We start from the raw sequence: 16,809 nt of genomic DNA, 5'->3' as shown, positions 1-16,809 counted from the left end.
TTGCTCAGCCTTGGAGCCGCTAGAGGAGCGGGGAAGAGATGCAGACCTGGGGAGACGCTGCTCCTGGGGCCCCCACACTGGCCAACAGGGCCGGGCAGGCTGCACAAGCTGCAGGTGGGTGCTGTACCCTGGACCTGTGCCCACTGCCTGCCACTCATCTCCAGGCCTTGGCCTGTGAAGGTGGCTTTCATCAGCCAGGTGCTGTCTGGGAAGATGCCAGGCAACTTGCCCTGGTAGGACTGCCAAGCTGGCTTGTTGGGATTCCAGAGATTTCATGGAGCTCCCACACTGCCAGTTCTCACAACAAGGATGAAGTTGTTCCTCTTTGGGGAAGTGAGGTGGCGTTTTCATTCTTTTGGACCTAGGAGAGCTCCCTGCCCTCAATCCAGGGCCTGACTGCACACTGCCCTCCCGGGACCCGCAGAGGAGCTCAGCGCGCAGCGGGCGGGCGCTCACCTGCTGACAGGGCCTGGGGTCTTGAAGCTGCGACTCATGTCTAGTTCTCAGAACAGCCATGGCTACCTGGTTCCTCTGGGACTCCTGATGGGGGTGGTGGCGGTCCTGGGAATTTGCTTTTCACAATCTGTGTTGGTCACTGGGAACCCCAAGGGCTGAGTCGCCACCTCCTGTCCTGTGGCTCTGCTTAAAGGTCTTTACCATCAGCCCTTCCCTGCCAGGGCAGGCTGGGGACCTGTGGCTTCAGGGGGAGAAAGTGCCCCTCTGCCCTCCTGCTCTGTCGTGGAAACAGCATCTCAGGGCCCCTTCTGTGGCCTGGCAGATGGCGCCGCACCCTGACGAACACACCACCTAGGAAGAGCCCAAACATAGAGAAGGTTCTCTTTCCTCCAGGAGCCATCGAGCCCTTTGGGGACCTTCTCCCCTCCTTGGATTGTGACAGTTGCATGAATGGCATCCTCTCCAGAGGCCTCATCCTGCTTCTCCTCTGCCCTAGGATCATGCGGCCAGATGACGCCAACGTGGCCGGCAATGTCCATGGGGGCACCATCCTGAAGATGATCGAGGAGGCAGGCGCCATCATCAGCACCCGGCATTGCAACAGCCAGAACGGGGTAAGGGTGTGGGCCCCATACCTCTGGGCCCTGGAGGCCGCACCAGTATGGGTTCAGGACAGGAGTTCCCCGGGGAGCCAGGCCTGCAGCCTTCCCTCCCCTTGTGCACTGGGCCTTGGGAACTTTGGGCCCAAGCAGTTCTGTACCGGACCCTCAGAGCTATGCTTGGTTTTGGCCTCAGCCAGGAGGTGTGGGAACCCACCAGAGATGAAGCGTCAAGCAAGCTGACAGGCCCTCCCTCCACCGCTGCCCGCCATGCCGCGTCCCCTGCCAACCTGGCCCTGATCAGAAGCATGCCCTGCCTGCGTGGGGTGGACTTCATTGCAATGGCCAAGAGCTGAGACATAGGGGCCACACAGCAGACGTAGGGGAGGTCCCACCTCTGCCCTGAGCAACCCTGGTGGCCATGGCAAGTGCTGTGGCTCTCTGTGACTTGGCCACTTCCTGGCTTTGAAGCTCACTGGCCTGGTACCACTGTGCCCACGATGGGGGCAGCTCTCCACCTGCCCCAAAATTGTGCAGCTGGGGAGGGCCCTGTGACCCCAAAGCTGGGGACAAGGGGCATGGTCTCTAGTGTCAACCTCAGGGCTGCTGTAGGACATTCAGCCATCCCCAGCTCTGGGGAGGGGACATTTTCTCTGAAGGTCAGCTGTGGGGGAGAAGCCAGCCCTTGGGTACTGAGGACAGAGCGTCTGCCGTGGTGCCGCAGCTGCAGCCTTTGCACTATGGGGCTCGGTTAGCACACTTGCTGTGGCCTCCAGGGAGGCAGAGAGGAGGAAGACTCAGCCCCAGCTTGGAGAGTGGGAGTGTGAGGTGCAGGTTCCCACCATGGGCACGGGCATGATGCCACTCTATCAAGAGGCCAAGTGGAAGCCACATCAGAGACCAGGGACCAGCGGAGGCGCTGTGAGCTCTGAGCCACACTGGTGAGATGCAGGAAGTGGCTGCTGGCTCTGTCAGCCTGGGCTGTCGGAACTAAGACCACAGCTGGCTTGTGAACAGCGGAAATGTATTTCTCACAGCCCTGGAGGCTGGAAGTCCAGGATCAGAGCGCCGGCAGATTCTGTGTCTGTTGAGGGCCCGTTTGTTTCCTGGTTCGTAGACATCACATCACTTCCTGTGTGTCCTCACTTAGCAGGAGGGGCTCTCTTAGGCCCTTTTATAAGGACACTAATTCCATTTGTGAGGGCTCTGTCCCCATGCCCTCATCACCGCCCGAAGGCCCTGCCTCCTACTACCATTCCCTTGGGGGTTGGGATTTCAACACAGGAATTTTGGGGGGACACAGTCATACAGAGCATGGCACATGCATTCAGCCTGGAACAGTGGGCAGTGTGTGTCCAGTGGAGGAGTGGAAGCTGTGTGTGTGTGTGCGCGCGTGTGCGTGTGCGTGCGTGTGCATATGTAGAATGAACCAAGCCATGGTAAGTGTGGATGGTTGGATGTGGATGTGGGGGACGTTGTGTGGTACAGGTTAAGGAGTGAGTTTGCTGGCAGCGCCTGGTTTAGGAGGGGTGGATGACTGAGGCTGGATTGATTCCTTGGACCCGAGGCTCCGGTGCAGCTCAGTCACGTTCAGAGAGCACCCTCTGGTGGCTGTGGGGAGGATGGGCCTGAGCCTGAGAGCCTGGGGCAGGGGTGAGGGCCAAGTCCCAAATTCCTGTTGCACCCTTCCAGAGAGAGACAGTGAGGGTCCCTGGCAGGAGAGGATGGACACGGGGAAGGAAAAGTCCCCAAGATGGGGAGGAGGGGCTTGGAAGGCGAAGAGGGTGATGCTATCACTCATAATCGCAGAATTATTTTGCTGCCATTTGGTCAGCACTTGGCATTCTGCAAAGCTGCAAAATGCTTTAGGAGCTAAAGTTTAGCTCATGGAATCCTCACAACACCCCAGAGAGGTAGCTGTTCTTGTTTTTTTTTAATTTTCTGAGACAGAGTCTCACTCTGTCACCCAGGCTGGAGTGCAATGGTGCGATCCCGGCTCACTCTAACGTCTGCCTCCCAGGTTCAAGTGAATCTCCTGCCTCAGCTTCCGGAGTAGCTGGGATTACAGGCGTGTACCACCACACCCAGCTACTTTTTTTGTATCTTTAGTAGAGACGGGGTTTCACCATGTTGGCCGGGCTGGTCTCGAACTCCTGACTTCAAGTGATCTGCCCACATCGGCCTCACAAAGTGCTGGGATTACAGGCATGAGCCTCTGCGCCCAGCTGCTGTTGTTATTTTTATTATCCCAATCGCATAGATGAGGAAACTGAGGTACAGAGAGATTGAACACTTGCTTGAGGCCACCTGGGGAGGCAGTTGGTAGGTCTGGGCTGTGACTATGCCTTGAACCTGTGCTTTGAACACTTGCCCCTCCTTGCTTCTCCAGATCTGGGGCTGCTGGAGGGACAGTTTTGACACATTGGCTTGGAGAAGCCTCTGGGCTGCTGGTCCCCAGGATGGTGATCCAGAAATTCTAGGCTCAGGAAGGGGTCTCTGAGTTCCAGGCAGCCCCAGGGTGTGGGGGTGAGAACAGTCCCGGTGCCTAGAAGGGCTTTGCTAGGGCCCTGGGTGGGGCAGGGGACCCCCCCCATCCACACTTCCCTAGTGGTGCCTTCCAGTCTGTGGCTGGAAGTCCCAAGGTTCTGTCTCTGGCTGAGGCCTCTTGGCCAGCCCCATCTGGATGCCTTCTTGGCCTGCTTGGCCTTGATGTGCAAAAAAACGACACTCCTGTCCGTGCCCCGGGCTTGCTTCTTCCAGCCTCCTTCCCCTCGGTAAATGGTCTCTGCAACCCCCAGGTGCTCAGGCTCAGAATCTGGAGCCTCTGTCGGCCTCTCTCCCTCCCACACTCATGAGGCTCTGGGGGCAGATCCCACTGCTTTACCTTCCAGGACGTCCAGATCTGAGCACAGCCCCCCAGGCCCACCCTCACTTTGGGTCCAGTGGTGCTGCTCTCCTGATCACCCGATCACCTGATCACTGCAGCAGCCTCCTGACAGGTCACCCTGCTGGTCCCTGCCGCCTTGTTCTCCACCAGTAGCCAGGGACGTGTGGAGTCAGAGCACAGTACTGCCTGCTCAGAGCCCTCCAGATCTCCTGTTTTGCCCAGAGTCAAAGGCGCGTCCACACGAGTCCCTGTCGCTGCCTAGCGCGGCTCTGGGACCTCGCCTCCTACATCTCTTTCTCAACTCTCCTCTGGCCACATTGGCTTTTCTGCTGCTTCTTGGACTTGCTGGGTGCATTCCTGCCTTGGGCCTTTGCACTGGCTTTCCCTAGATATCTACGGGGCCCTCCCCTCACCTCTTCCAGGCTCTACATAAAAACGTTGTAATCCCAGCACTTTGAGAAGCCAAGATGGACAGATCACTTGAGCTCAGGAGTTTGAGGCCAGCCTGGGCAACATGATGAAACTTTGTCGCTACAAAAACTACAAAAATTAGCCGGGTGTGGTGGCGTGTGCCTGTAGTCTCAGCTCCTCGGGAGGCTGAGGCAGGAGGATCACCTAAGCCCAGGGAGGTCGAGGCTTCAGTTAGTTGAGATCACATCACTGCTCTCCAGCCTGGGTGACAGAGTGAGACCCTGTTCCTACAAAAACAAAACATGATGTCCAGCCGTGCGCCTGATGGCCTGGCTCCCTCCCTGTTTCCAGCTGCTCTCCACTCCTGACCTTGTACGCAGTGGTAGCCCCATGAAGGCAGGCAGGACTTCTGCCCTTGGTTTCCCCAGACTGAGGCATAGAGCATGCTTAGGCATTATCTGATGAATGCTGGGAACTTGGGCCTGGCACCGTCACTGTCACGGAGAGCTTCCACCAGCGCTTACGACGAGCCCGTGGCTGTGCTGGGGCTCACCCTTCCTTTCCCTGTGTAGTCTTCCCAGCCACTTGCTGAGACAGACACTGTTCTTAACCTTGTTTTACAAGTGGGGAAACTGAGGCCTAGAACAGTTAGGTGGCTTTCCAGACAGCTGCATCCTCAGAGCTGCCGTCAGGCAGGAGATGGCCATGGCTGGGCACGGTGATGAGACCGCGCCCTCTCTGGGCCCTCATTGGATGCTGGGCATGGTCTGTGCACTCCACGTTTGTCAGTTGCCTTATCCCCGCATGTCAGAGAGACAGCTGTCCCTGCGTCTCCCGGGCGTTTCCTAAGCACCAAGTTCTTCCCATTCATTATCCCCTCGAATCTCTGTAGCAGCCTGTTGGGACCATTTATTGCCTGTGTTTACAGAGACTGAGACATGGAGAGGTTGTGTCGCTGCACAAAGTCACAGTGCTAGTAAGCAGTAGAGCTGTTCTTTTGGGCTCTGCCTCTGAAGCTGCTGTCCTGGCTGGAAGCCCTGTGGCCATGAGGAACCCCGTGCCTGTGGTTTGCTGGGGCACCTGTGCCTCACGGGCCATGTGATGCCGATTGCTTTTGAGAGCATGGCAGAGGGCGCTTCCGGGCAGGTGCTGATCAGGAGCTCATGGCTCTGACCCAGGGCAGGGTGGGGCTTTTCCTGCTCCTGCAGTCCTGGGAGCAGGAGGTGTGGGGCACATCCGACGCACTGGCTGCTGGGAGCTCTTCCTATGGAGCGCAAATACTTGTCAGTCTATGTATCGAAGTTTTGGATCACACCAGCCTTCATGGACTCCCTGGGCCTGGCCCAGAGCCCCGCCAGCTCTTGGGAAGCAGCCGCCCACCAGCAAATCAGAGCCGTCCTGGGTCCCGGCTCCTGCCATCTGTACCCATCAGACACACAGAGCCACCTCTCCAGCCTCCCAGGCTGCCACATAGTGAAACAAAATCCTCCCACAGGGTCTCCTGATAGTGAAATGGGACCGTGGCAAGACTCCCGTGTGGATGCCTGGGAGATATTACTTTTCTTCCTCCTTTTTTTTTTTTTTTTGAGATGGAGTCTTGCTCTGTTGCCCAGGCTGGAGTGTAGTGGTGTGGCCTCAGCTCACTGCAACCTCTGCCTCCCGGGTTCAAGCGATTCTTCTGCCTCAGCCTCCTGAGTAGCTGTGACTATAGGCATGTGCCACCACACCAGGCTAATTTTTGTATTTTTAGTAGAGACGGGGTTTCACTATGTTGGCCATGCTGGCCTCGAACTCCTGATCTTGCAATCCACCCGCCTCGGCCTTCCAAAGTGCTGGGATTCCAGGCGTGAGCCACCGCGCCTGGCCCTACTTTTTTCTTTAGTATGTTAAGCTGGGAGAGAACCAAGCTTAAGGGTCATCAGTGGCCTTCTGCTCTATGAAGGACAGGCTTGAAGCCATTACCAGGTGTCCCCGTGGCACTGTGGGGAAGGCTCCTGGATGGGTCTGCATGAGGTGTGTCCCGAGGGACAGCACAAAGAGGTGCGCTCTGCCTTCCTCCTGCCTCAAGTCACTCTCTGAGTGAACCTGCTTTTGTGCCTCCTCTGAGAGGCCCTTGGACCCGCCCCTCATCCTGGCCTGCAAGGCCTGGCAGCCTGCCTCTTTGGACCTTTGTTCATGTCTCCCACTGCGTCCCTGTGTTCTGGTGGCTCCCCACCACCTCCCCGCTCTGCTCTGCTGCTCTTTCCTCTCTGCTGCTCTTTCCTCTCCCTGTGGTACCAATGCTTCCCCTACCTCCTCCTGCCTAACACCTGGTCTTCTAGGCCTCAGCTCAAATGCCTCTCATCTGAAGTCATGCCCCGCCTTGACATCTCTGGGCTGTCTTGAGAGCACCTGATGCCATGTGGCATGGTCTCATTTCCTTCTCGTCCGTCCGCTCAGCCAGAACCCAGACTCCTCTGACCTACTCCCCTCTGTGCACCCAGCACTGAGAAGCCCCACAGATGCTGCCAGAAACCAGCTGCAAAGCAGGGAGGTGGAAGGCCACTGCCCCGGAAAAGCATGCGCCTGTAGGTCTGTTTGATCTGTGTCTGCATGGCATACCGTAATGTACTTAATCAGCCTCAAACAACACACACTTGGCTTCATCCCACTTTTATGTCTTGCAGACAGTGCTTGGCTTGTTCCAAGATGGGCACTGCCCTGCCCAGAGGCTGTGCCTAATTCTTGCCTGGCTCTGTGCAGCCCTGCCCTAACAGCCTTTGGCCAATGGGTGGTGCCATAGCCACGTACATTGACTTGGCGGGAGAAAGACACAGTTCCAGGCATCGCTTTACTGTGACCTGTTGTGAGTAGGGCAGGGTTTGCTGGGGGACAAGGCCATGTAAACCAGAATGGGGAAGCATCAGGCCACCCTCACCAGCTCTAGAACTTTTCCTGCCCAGCCCCAGATGCAGTCACAGAGTCCCTGCACCTGGGAGAGGGCTCAGACAGAGGCTCCCAGCCGTACCTCCAAAGAAGCAGGTGCAGGGTTTGAGGTGGGTCGCGAAGCTTGCATGTTTGCCCCACCTCGGTGAGTCCTTGTGTAGGTGGGTGAGCTGCACGTCGGTGCTTTAGAGGTGGCAGGCGGTAGGTGGGAGAGCACAGACGCACACACCAGGGCTTGAAGTGACTGCCACATACTCTCTGTGTGCCCTGGGATGCTTGCCTAATGTGTCACCCCTTGTCTGGGTGCTGTAAAGATCACCTGGGCCAGTGATGCTGGAGCTGGCCTAGGCCCCTCCCTCACCTGCTCCCTGCCCGCCCTGGGAAGCCTGAGGGTGCCTCAGTGTCATGCTGTCAACATCCTAAGGAAGTGATCGTTGCAGTAGAAAGTCATGGCAGTCCTCTGGGAAATGGAGACTCACATTCCCCGTGGCTCAAACACAAGGTCATCTTTTGTGTCATTTATTCAGCAAAGATGAAAAATAAGTCAATTCTGAGTGTTGATCAGGACGCTGTGAGGTGCCAAAGGCCAGGCCAGTCACTGCTGTACCGAGAAACACTTAGGATCATATATAAAAGTATTTGTCCTCGGGCCCAGAAAATAATCCCAAATGCAGAAAATGTTTAAGTGAAAGGGTGCCCATCACAGCATTGTTTATAATGAGAATCAATTGGAGATGCCCCAGATCTCTAATAAAAGAAGAAGAATGTTCAATTCCACCTGGCTAGCCATTGAAAGTAATTTTCTAAAAAAAAGTTAGGTATGGTTGCATGTGCCTGTAGTCGCAGCTACTTAGGAGGCTGAGGCTGGAGGATCACTTGAGCCCAGGAGGAGTTTGAGGCTGCAGTGAGCATGATAGTGCCTGTGAATAGCCATTGCATTCCTGCCTGGGCAACACAGCAAGGTCCTGTCTCTAAAAATAATAATAATTTTGCACTGGAGTGCCTTGAGAAGGAAGTCACTGGAAAGGATAAGGAAACCTTTCACATACGGCCACTCAGACGGAGTGTTTGTGTCTCCCATGTGTTGAAATCCTCACCCCCAGGGTGATGGTATTAGGGGGTGGGGCCTTTGGGAGGTGATGAGGGCATGGGGGTGGAGCTTCATGAATGGGATCAATGTCCTCATGAAAGGGGCCCGAGGGAGCTCATTTGCCCCAACCACCACGTGAGGTCACACAAGAAGCACTATGAACCAGGAAGCTGGCCCTTACCAGACACGGAATCTGCCCATCCCTGATCTTGGAATGACCCAAGTCCCTGGAGACTTCCAGCCTCCAGGACTGTGAGAAATAAATTTCTGTTGTGCCTGAGCTGCCCAGGCTATGGCATTTTGTCATGGCAGCCCAGTGAACTAAGACCCAAACCTACAGAGGATGATCCCTAGGGTAGATGAAGAGAGAAAAGCAGGCGCAGTGCCACCTGTCCACATCCACCATCTGGAAGCCCCGCCCTGTGGTTGTAGACCTGGAGTCCGATCTGACACATGGGACGCAGCTGCCAAGGGGTCCTGTGTGACAAAGGACGAGGTGGCCAGAGGCAGACCCAGCCCCGTAGGCTCTTTTGTTCCTTTTACGTTTTGAATCATGAGAATGGGTCGCCTATTTGAAGGATAAGAAACGTTTAAATTTTTTTTTTTTTTTGAGACGGAGTCTCGCTCTGTCGCCCAGGCTGGCGTGCAGTGGCGCGATCTCCACTCACTGCAAGCTCCGCCTCCCGGGTTCACACCATTCTCCTGCCTCAGCCTCCCGTATAGCTGGGACTACAGGCGCCAGCCACCGCACCCGGCTAATTTGTATTTTTAATGGAGATGGGGTTTCACCATGTTAGCCAGGATGGTCTTGATCTCCTGACCTTGTGATCCGCCTGTCTCGGCCTCCCAAAGTGCTGGGATTACAGGTGTGAGCCACCGCGCCCGGCAAAACACATTTAAATTTTTAAAAAGAATAGTTGGGCCGGGCGCGGGGGCTCACACCTGTAATCCCAGCACTTTGGGAGGCCGAGGCGGGCGGATCACCTGAGGTCGGGAGTTCGAGACCAGCCTGACCAACATGGAGAAACCCTGTCTCTACTAAAAATACAAAATTAGCCGGGCATGGTGGCACATGCCTGTAATCCCAGCCACTAGGGAGGCTGAGGCAGGAGAACTGCTTGAACCTGGGAGGCAGAGGTTGTGGTGAGCCGAGATCATGCCATTGCACTCCAGCCTGGGCAACAAGAGTAAAACTCTGTCTCAAAATAAAAATAAAAATAAAAATAAAAATAAAAGAGTAGTTGGGCCAGGAACGGTGGCTCACGCCTGTAATCCCAGCACTTTGGGAGGCTGAGCCAGGTGGATCACCTGAGGTCAGGAGTTTGAGGCCGACATGGTAAAACCCCATCTTTACTAAAAATACAAAAATTAGCCAGGCGTGGTGGTGCACATCTTAATCCCAGCTACTCAGGAGGCTGAGGCAGCAGAATTGCCTGAATCCTGGAGGTGGAGGTTGCAGTAAACCGAGATTGTACCACTGCATTCCAGCCTGGGCGACACAGCGAGACTCTATCTCAAAAAAAAAAAAAAAAAGAAAAATGATTGCAAAGAGCCAAGTCACAACACGGGCAGATTATTTTTCCCATATTGAATGAAAAATAATTGGAAGGTGAGAATGTATTTAGTGGTTTTTGTCGTTGTTGTTGTTGTTGTTTGTGAGATAGAGTCTTGCTCTGTCACCCAGGCTGGAGTGCAGTGGCGCGATCTCAGCTCACTGCAACCTCCCCGTCCCTAGTTCAACCGATTCTCATACCTCAGCCTCCTGAGTAGACAGGATTACAGATGTGCACTGCCATGCCTGGGTAACTTTTGTATTTTTAGTAGAGACGGAGTTTCACCATGTTGGCCAGGCTGGTCTTGAACTCCTGGCCTCACGTGATCTGCCCACCTCGGCCTCCCAAAGTTCTGGAATTATAGTTATGAGCCACCGCGCCTGGCCTAAAGAAGAATAGTGATTGCAAAGAATGTGTCACAACATGGGCAGATTATTTTTCCTATGCTGAATTAAAAAGAATCAGAAGGTGAGGGTGTATATTTAGTTTTTGCACAGCTATATCAGACTAAAACTGCGAAACGAGCCAGGCAGACGAGCAAGCGAGACAACAAAACCCACCCCGATTCTTGGGAAAAAAGCCTGGAAAGAAAGATCCCAAAATAGTAACCATGGTTATCTTTGAATGGGAGGAGTGACATTCCCCTTTTTTCCACTCTTCTATATTTCCCAAATTTTCCATAATGAGTATGTATGCATTTTTTCACTTTATATTATGCAAATAATGCATGCCTATTGTGAGAAAATCAGAAAAAAGGAAGAAGCAGCTGGTGATCCCACCACTTGGGGAATCGCCTGCAGCAGCTGCTTTGGGCTGGGCTCTCCAGGGCTCCTCTACATCCCTGTGCTTTTGTGTTTAGGAATGCACAGTGCTAGGCCGGGCGCGGTGGCTCACGCCTGCAATCCCAGTGCTTTGGGAGGCTGAGGCGGGCGGATCACGAGGTCAGGAGATCGAGACCATCCTGGCTAACACGGTGAAACCCCATCTCTATGAAAAATACAAAAAATTAGCCGGGCGCAGTGGCAGGTGCCTGTAATCCCAACTACTTGGGAGGCTGAGGCAGGAGAATGGCGTGAACCCAGGAGGCGGAGCTTGCAGTGAGTGGAGATCACGCCACTGCACTCCAGCCTGGGTAACAGAGTGAGACTCCGTCTCAAAAAAAAAAAAAATTTAGCCGGGCATGGTGGCGCGCACTTATAATACCAGCTACTCGGGAGGCTAAGGCAGGAGAATGGCATGAACCTGGGAGGCGGAGCTTGCAGTGAGCCAGGATCATGCCACTGCACTGCAGCCTGGGCAACAAAGCGAGACTCCGTCTCAAAAAAAAAAAAAAAAAAGGAAAGGAATGCACGGTGCCAATAAATTGCGATAAATTGGTTGCTTTCACAGTGGGGAATGAAAGCAAAGGCAGTTTCCAGGGAGCGTGTCCAGGGTGGGGCTCTCGGGGCTGGGCTGGCTGACCTGGACTGACCACTGCCTCTGTCTCCACAGGAGCGCTGTGTAGCCGCACTGGCTCGTGTCGAGCGCACTGACTTCCTGTCTCCCATGTGCATCGGTGAGGTGGCGCACGTCAGCGCGGAGATCACCTACACCTCCAAGCACTCTGTGGAGGTGCAGGTCAACGTGATGTCCGAAAACATCCTCACAGGTACTTCTGGAAGCGACGTGGCGACTGGAGCACTAAGGGCCGTGGCTATACAGCTGCTTCCCTCCTGAGGGCAGAGGACGCTCCAGGGCCTGGCCCCTTTTCCATCAATGAGACCTCCCTCACCTCCCACCACGGCCCTGGGAGCAGCTATGTCCATTGCCCTGATTTTGCAGACAGGAAACAGGCACAGAGGAGTTAAGATACGAGCCCGAGTTCAGTTACCCAGAGCAGGACTCAACCCTGCTGTCCGGGTCTGGCCTGAGCACATCACCGCTGCCCGTCCTGCTGCTGTGGCCAGCTCATCCATGGCAGGGACTGGGTGGGGGCTGTGAGGCCGGGGCACACCATCCACCCCTCTGCGGGGCTCCCTGCCCTGCTTGCCCTCCTCAAGCATAGGGAGGTGTTGGCTCCAGAGAGGACACTGCCCGCTCCTGGGGGCCCCGAAACCAGGCTCAGATAGAAGCTCACTGGGTGAACCTTTGCCTCTGCTTTCATCTGAATGTTCTCCTCCTTGGCCATGGTAACCATGGAAACCCCCTTCCCCTTCCCACTGGGCGCTGCAGGAGAGGGCGGCTCCAGTGTTCACCAGCTCATGCTTCTTTTTATACCCAGGCTGGGGACGGGAGGTGAGGGGGAAGGCGGGCCTCTTCCCCTGCCCCTGGCCCTCTCCCTGCCACCTCCTGGGTCACCAGTCCTCCCATGCAGAGGAGAGGCTGGGCTGGTTTCCTCCTCTTCCCAATGCCTGTTCCTCAGCAGTGGCTGCCCTGTGGAGTGCCAGTTCATAGCCATTTAAGGAGCTCGAGTCCTCTTCCCCATGACAGACCGGTAGCAAACACAGTTATGCATCTAGAACATTCTGAGGACCTCAGCAGGGTTGGTGATTAGAATGGCTGTGTCAGCCCAGCTCCGGCAGGTGGGCAGATTGAGCTGAGCAAGGGCCTGGAGTGGAAGGTGGTCTGCATTCCTATTGCCTGTTGCTCCCTCGGCAGGCACCTCTGACATCAGAGGGACCCTGGATGCTGGTCTCAGGCCGTGGCACAGGAAGGGGTGTATGGGCACCTCCCACATCAGGAGCAGTGCCCATGACTTGGGAGAGGCTCAGGGCTGGGTGGGTTCCCCACTTGAGGGGCCTTGTGGGTTCCCTGCCATCTCCTGTGAGGTCGCATCTCTTCTCCTGACTGTGCTGGAGATGGAGCCTTGGCCCCTTCCTGGAGACGAGGGATGGCCCGCCGCGCTCTCCTGCTTCCTAGGACCCTCCTGCTTGTGAGAGCCCTGTCAGCAGCGCCCTTTGTCATTGCAGGAGTTGGTGGCTTCAAAAATGCTGGGAATGGATCTGCTTTGCAGATTTTCTGCCATGGAAGCCCCCTTTGTGGTCCATCAGAGGCCACAGCCTCAGAGGAATCCCTGATGAGCGGTTTGTTGTTGTTGTTTTTGAGATGGGGTCTTGCTCCGTTGCCCAGTCTGGAGTGCAGTGGCATGATCTCGGCTCACTGCAACCTCTGCCTCCCAGGTTCAAACTATTCTCCTGCCTCCTAGGTTCAAGCTATTCTCCTGCTTCAGCCTCCTGAGTAGCTGGGACTACGGCGTGAGCCACCACACCTGGCTGATTTTTGTATTTTTAGTAGAGACAGGGTTTCACCACGATGGCCAGGGTGGTCTGAAACTCCTGATCTCAGTTGATCCACCCACCTCGGCCTCCCAAAGTGCTAGGCTTACAGGCAGGAGCCTCCGAACCTGGCCAAGCAGTTTGGGATGATGAGGAGAGAGGCAGGGAGACCGAAAGGCATTCTCGGGCTTTCAGCACGGTTGGGACCCGCTCTCCCCACAGCACAGAGCGATGCAGGCCAAAGGTCAGGAGTATTGAACTTGATGATCTCCCCAGATCATGAACTTCCCTTTCTTGGCCACTTCTGCTGGCCCATGATAGACATGGAACTGATAATAGATGAGCAAATGAATGAATGAGTAAGTGAATGAGCGGAGGCGACCAGGAAGAACTGGGCGTCAGTGCTGAGACATTCTCGCTGATGGGGTATTGATGAGGATGACGCAATCTGACATGTTCCTGGGGATCCCTCGCTCTTTAGGGGCTGAGAGTGGAGAGAGCAGGAGAGGCTCCTGTGCAGAGCCAAGGCAGGCACAAGCATGAGAGAGCAGCCCCCACCTCAGCTCACCCACAAGGTGCTGGGAGCTTCTCAGCCTCCCCGCTGTGTCCCGGCCACCACAGCCCTCGGCCTTCTCCTCCTCCGAAGGATGGGCTCAGGAGGGACAGAGATGCCCACCCTTCCTCCCTGGGGACATCAGGGCTGGCATTGACCTGTCGTGCATGTGAGGCTTGGAGAAGGCAGGAGACGCTTGCCAGCACATGACGGCTTTTCCCAGTGGGGCTGGGCAGTGCCCCAGGTTCTTCCTCCCAGCTTCAGCCTTTTCCCTGTAGCAGGGGCTGGGCAGGGAGGCCTTGGAGCCCCGAGGCTGTGGCTTTTCTCCGCGTCTTGGTGAGGCCCCGGAGCCCGCTGTTCTCACTCTGTGACTGCGGGTCTCATCTCCCCCTCTGTCTCGCTCATCTCCTTGTCTGTGCTTCTGCTTCTCTGCCATCTCTCTCTGCAGTCTCTATTGTTCTCTTGAGGCCCTTCTCTGTATCTGTCCATGTGTCCCCTGGAAATTGAACTCATGAAGGCCCCAACACCAAGGGCAGCGCCTGGCACACAGTGGGCACGTGGGGAGCACTGGCTGAATGGGTAGTGACCTCTGAAAGACAGGGGCATTGCAGGTGGGGGCAGAGGACGCGTGCCGGGGCCCTAACCCGGAAACAGGCTGAGTCATAAGCTGTGTGCGTGACATCCGTGTGCTGTCTCCACCCCAGGAGGCAGGGGTCCCCTGTTCTGTGTGTCCCCTCTTCCTGGGCTGTGCTGCCTGTCATGAGGCCACTGAGCGAGCACGGGCCCAGGCAGACGACCTGCAAACCTTGCCTTTGAGGCGGCTTATTTATCCCCAGAAACTGTCAAAATATTAAGCTAACTGGGATGTGATTGCTACGAATTGCTCCAGAAAAATAGCTGGGAGCTCTTAAGATTTTAACCTTTTTTTTTTTTTTTTTTTTTGAGACTGAGTCTTGCTCTGTCGCCCTGGCTGGGGTGCAGTGGCGCCATCTTGGCTCACTACAACCTCCGCCTCCCAGGTTCAAGTGATTCTCCTGTCTCAGCCTCCCGAGTAGCTGGGACTACAGGCACATGTCACCATGCCCGGCTAATTTTTTTGTATTTTTAGTAGACACGGGGCTTCACCGTGTTAGCCAGGATCATCTCGATTCTGAGCTCGTGATCTGCCTGCCTCGGCCTGCCAAAGTGCTGGGATTACAGGCGTGAGCCACCGCAGCTGGCCGAGAGATATTTTTTAATACTGCTGTTGTCTTTTGATGGTTTCATCAAATGATGGAGAAAGTACAATTAGCATGTTTGCCTCATTTGCTCCATGGTGTTCATTTAGGTCCAGAGGGCCGCTCGAGTTGTCATGGAAACCGGCTTGTCAGGCTGGCTCTAGCCGAGTTCAACAGGAAATCTTTATTCCCAAAAGCAGGTTGTCAGATTCACTCTCAGTCAAAGTGCGGTGGAAATATTTTCCCATATTATTTGCCTGTGGTTCCCAAGCCCAGGGAGCCCCATGCCCTCACGGTGTGTTCTGTGGGGGGAGGAGGGGCAGGCATGGGCCTTTTCTTAATGGGCCCCCTGGGGCTTGACTTGGAGCCTGGGGCTGTGTTTATCCAGGCAGGTTCAGGTAACTGGTGGGAAGTGAGCTGCTCTGGGGGTTTTAGGCAGGGCCCTGGGGCTGCTCCCGTCTCCCTTTCCTCTGTTATTTCCTGCCGTTCCCTCTTCTGCCTTATAGTGAGGATCTTCCACATTGAAGAAGCCACTTTTATTTATTTTTTTATTTTAAGACGGGGCCTCGCTCTGTCGCCCAGGCTGGAGTGCAGTGGTGCAATCTAGGCTCACTGTAATCTCCGCCTTCTGGGCTCAAGCGTTCCTCCTATCTCAGTGTTTGGGACCACAGGTGCGCACCACCATGCCCAGCTAATTTTTTGTGTTTTTGGTAGAGACGGGGTTTCGCCATGTTGCCAAGGCTGGTCTGGAACTCCTGAGCTCAAGTGATCCACCCGCCTCAGCCTCCCAGAGTGCTGGGATTACAGGTGTGAGCCACCTACCACTCCTGACAAAACCACTTTTTAAAGGCATCCTTGCAGATACTTCTCTGAAATGACTGGGACATGGGAGTATGGCCCCAAGTTGCTGTGTGACCCTGGGCAAACCCCTTGATGTCTCTGGGCCTCAGACTCCTTCTGTACAAGTGAAGGGTGTACACCAGGGATCTCTAGGCTGCTTTAGCTCCGACAGGCCACGAGCCTGTGTTTCTCAGCACGGACAGGCCTCCCTGTCCTGCAGCCCCACTTTGCTCTGTGGCTGGCTTCAGTGCCCCAAGGAGTCAGCAGCCTATAGCCCACCTCTTGGCACCCGGAAGCTTCTGGTGGAGCTTTGGATGGGCTGGCACCACACCCGAGTGTCTGGTGTGAAGGAAAGGAAGTTCCTGGGGTGGCAAAAATGGGGCTTTGATGAGCTGGCTCCGCTGCTCTGTGCTTTGGGCTGTGGGGGCCCTGGCTGTCTCCCCTGCCCCTCCCCTGGGCTGCTCTGCCTGGGCACAGCCTCCACATCCTCCTGAGCCTCCGCAGCCTGTACGTCTGTGTGGGCCAAGTGTCTTTCTGGGCTTCCCCGTTTGGTGGGAGTTCTTGGCAGTGCTGAGACAGGTGGATGGGATCTGCAGAAGATGTTGCTTGTCTGAGCGTCAGGACATCAAGTTCCCCAGCAAGGCACTTTTGATTTTGACGTTTGATGTCAGCAGCGATCAGCTGGTGGAGACTTGAGCCAGCGGGTGAAGTGGGTTCAGCCTCGTCTCCCTGGGCAGAGCGAAGGGCATCTGCCTGCAGCCCATCAGTCCTTCCCCTCTGTCTGGGAGGCTCATTGGGAGCCTCTGATGTGTTTTCGTAATCAAGCTGCCTTTCTGTCAAAACACCAGGAAGAGGAGGTTGCCTGCAGTTGGTGCCCTCCAGGGTGATCCCTGTTGGGTATTGTGGCTGACCAACTCCGGACCATCCAGGCTTAACCGTGGTCTGAAGTCATTTCAGCCACCCCTGAAAAGGGAAAACTGCCCCAGAGTGGTTGCATTGGGAGGGGCTGGGGTCCTGAGTTCAA

General features: G+C 55.5%; 1 protein-coding gene across 4 annotated transcripts in view; it reads left to right on the top strand.

The window, feature by feature from the left end:
• ACOT7 (acyl-CoA thioesterase 7) overlaps positions 1 to 16,809 on the top strand; it is a 135,221-nt gene that overhangs the window by 47,219 nt on the left and 71,193 nt on the right. For all 4 annotated transcript variants that reach the window (XR_635607.2, XM_003891032.3, XM_003891033.2 and 1 more), the window contains exons 2-3: positions 953 to 1,070; positions 11,413 to 11,569. Coding sequence is in view for 3 of the 4 variants with exons in the window: in XM_003891032.3 (XP_003891081.1) it covers positions 953 to 1,070; positions 11,413 to 11,569 (275 nt within the window). In the remaining variant the exon portion in view is untranslated. The remainder of the gene's footprint in view (positions 1 to 952; positions 1,071 to 11,412; positions 11,570 to 16,809) is intronic.

Source organism: Papio anubis, chromosome 1, assembly GCF_008728515.1.
Source record: "Papio anubis isolate 15944 chromosome 1, Panubis1.0, whole genome shotgun sequence".
NCBI lineage: Eukaryota > Metazoa > Chordata > Mammalia > Primates > Cercopithecidae > Papio > Papio anubis.
The sequence above is the reverse complement of the archived record's forward strand: the minus strand, read 5'-3'. Positions and strand labels throughout refer to the sequence as shown.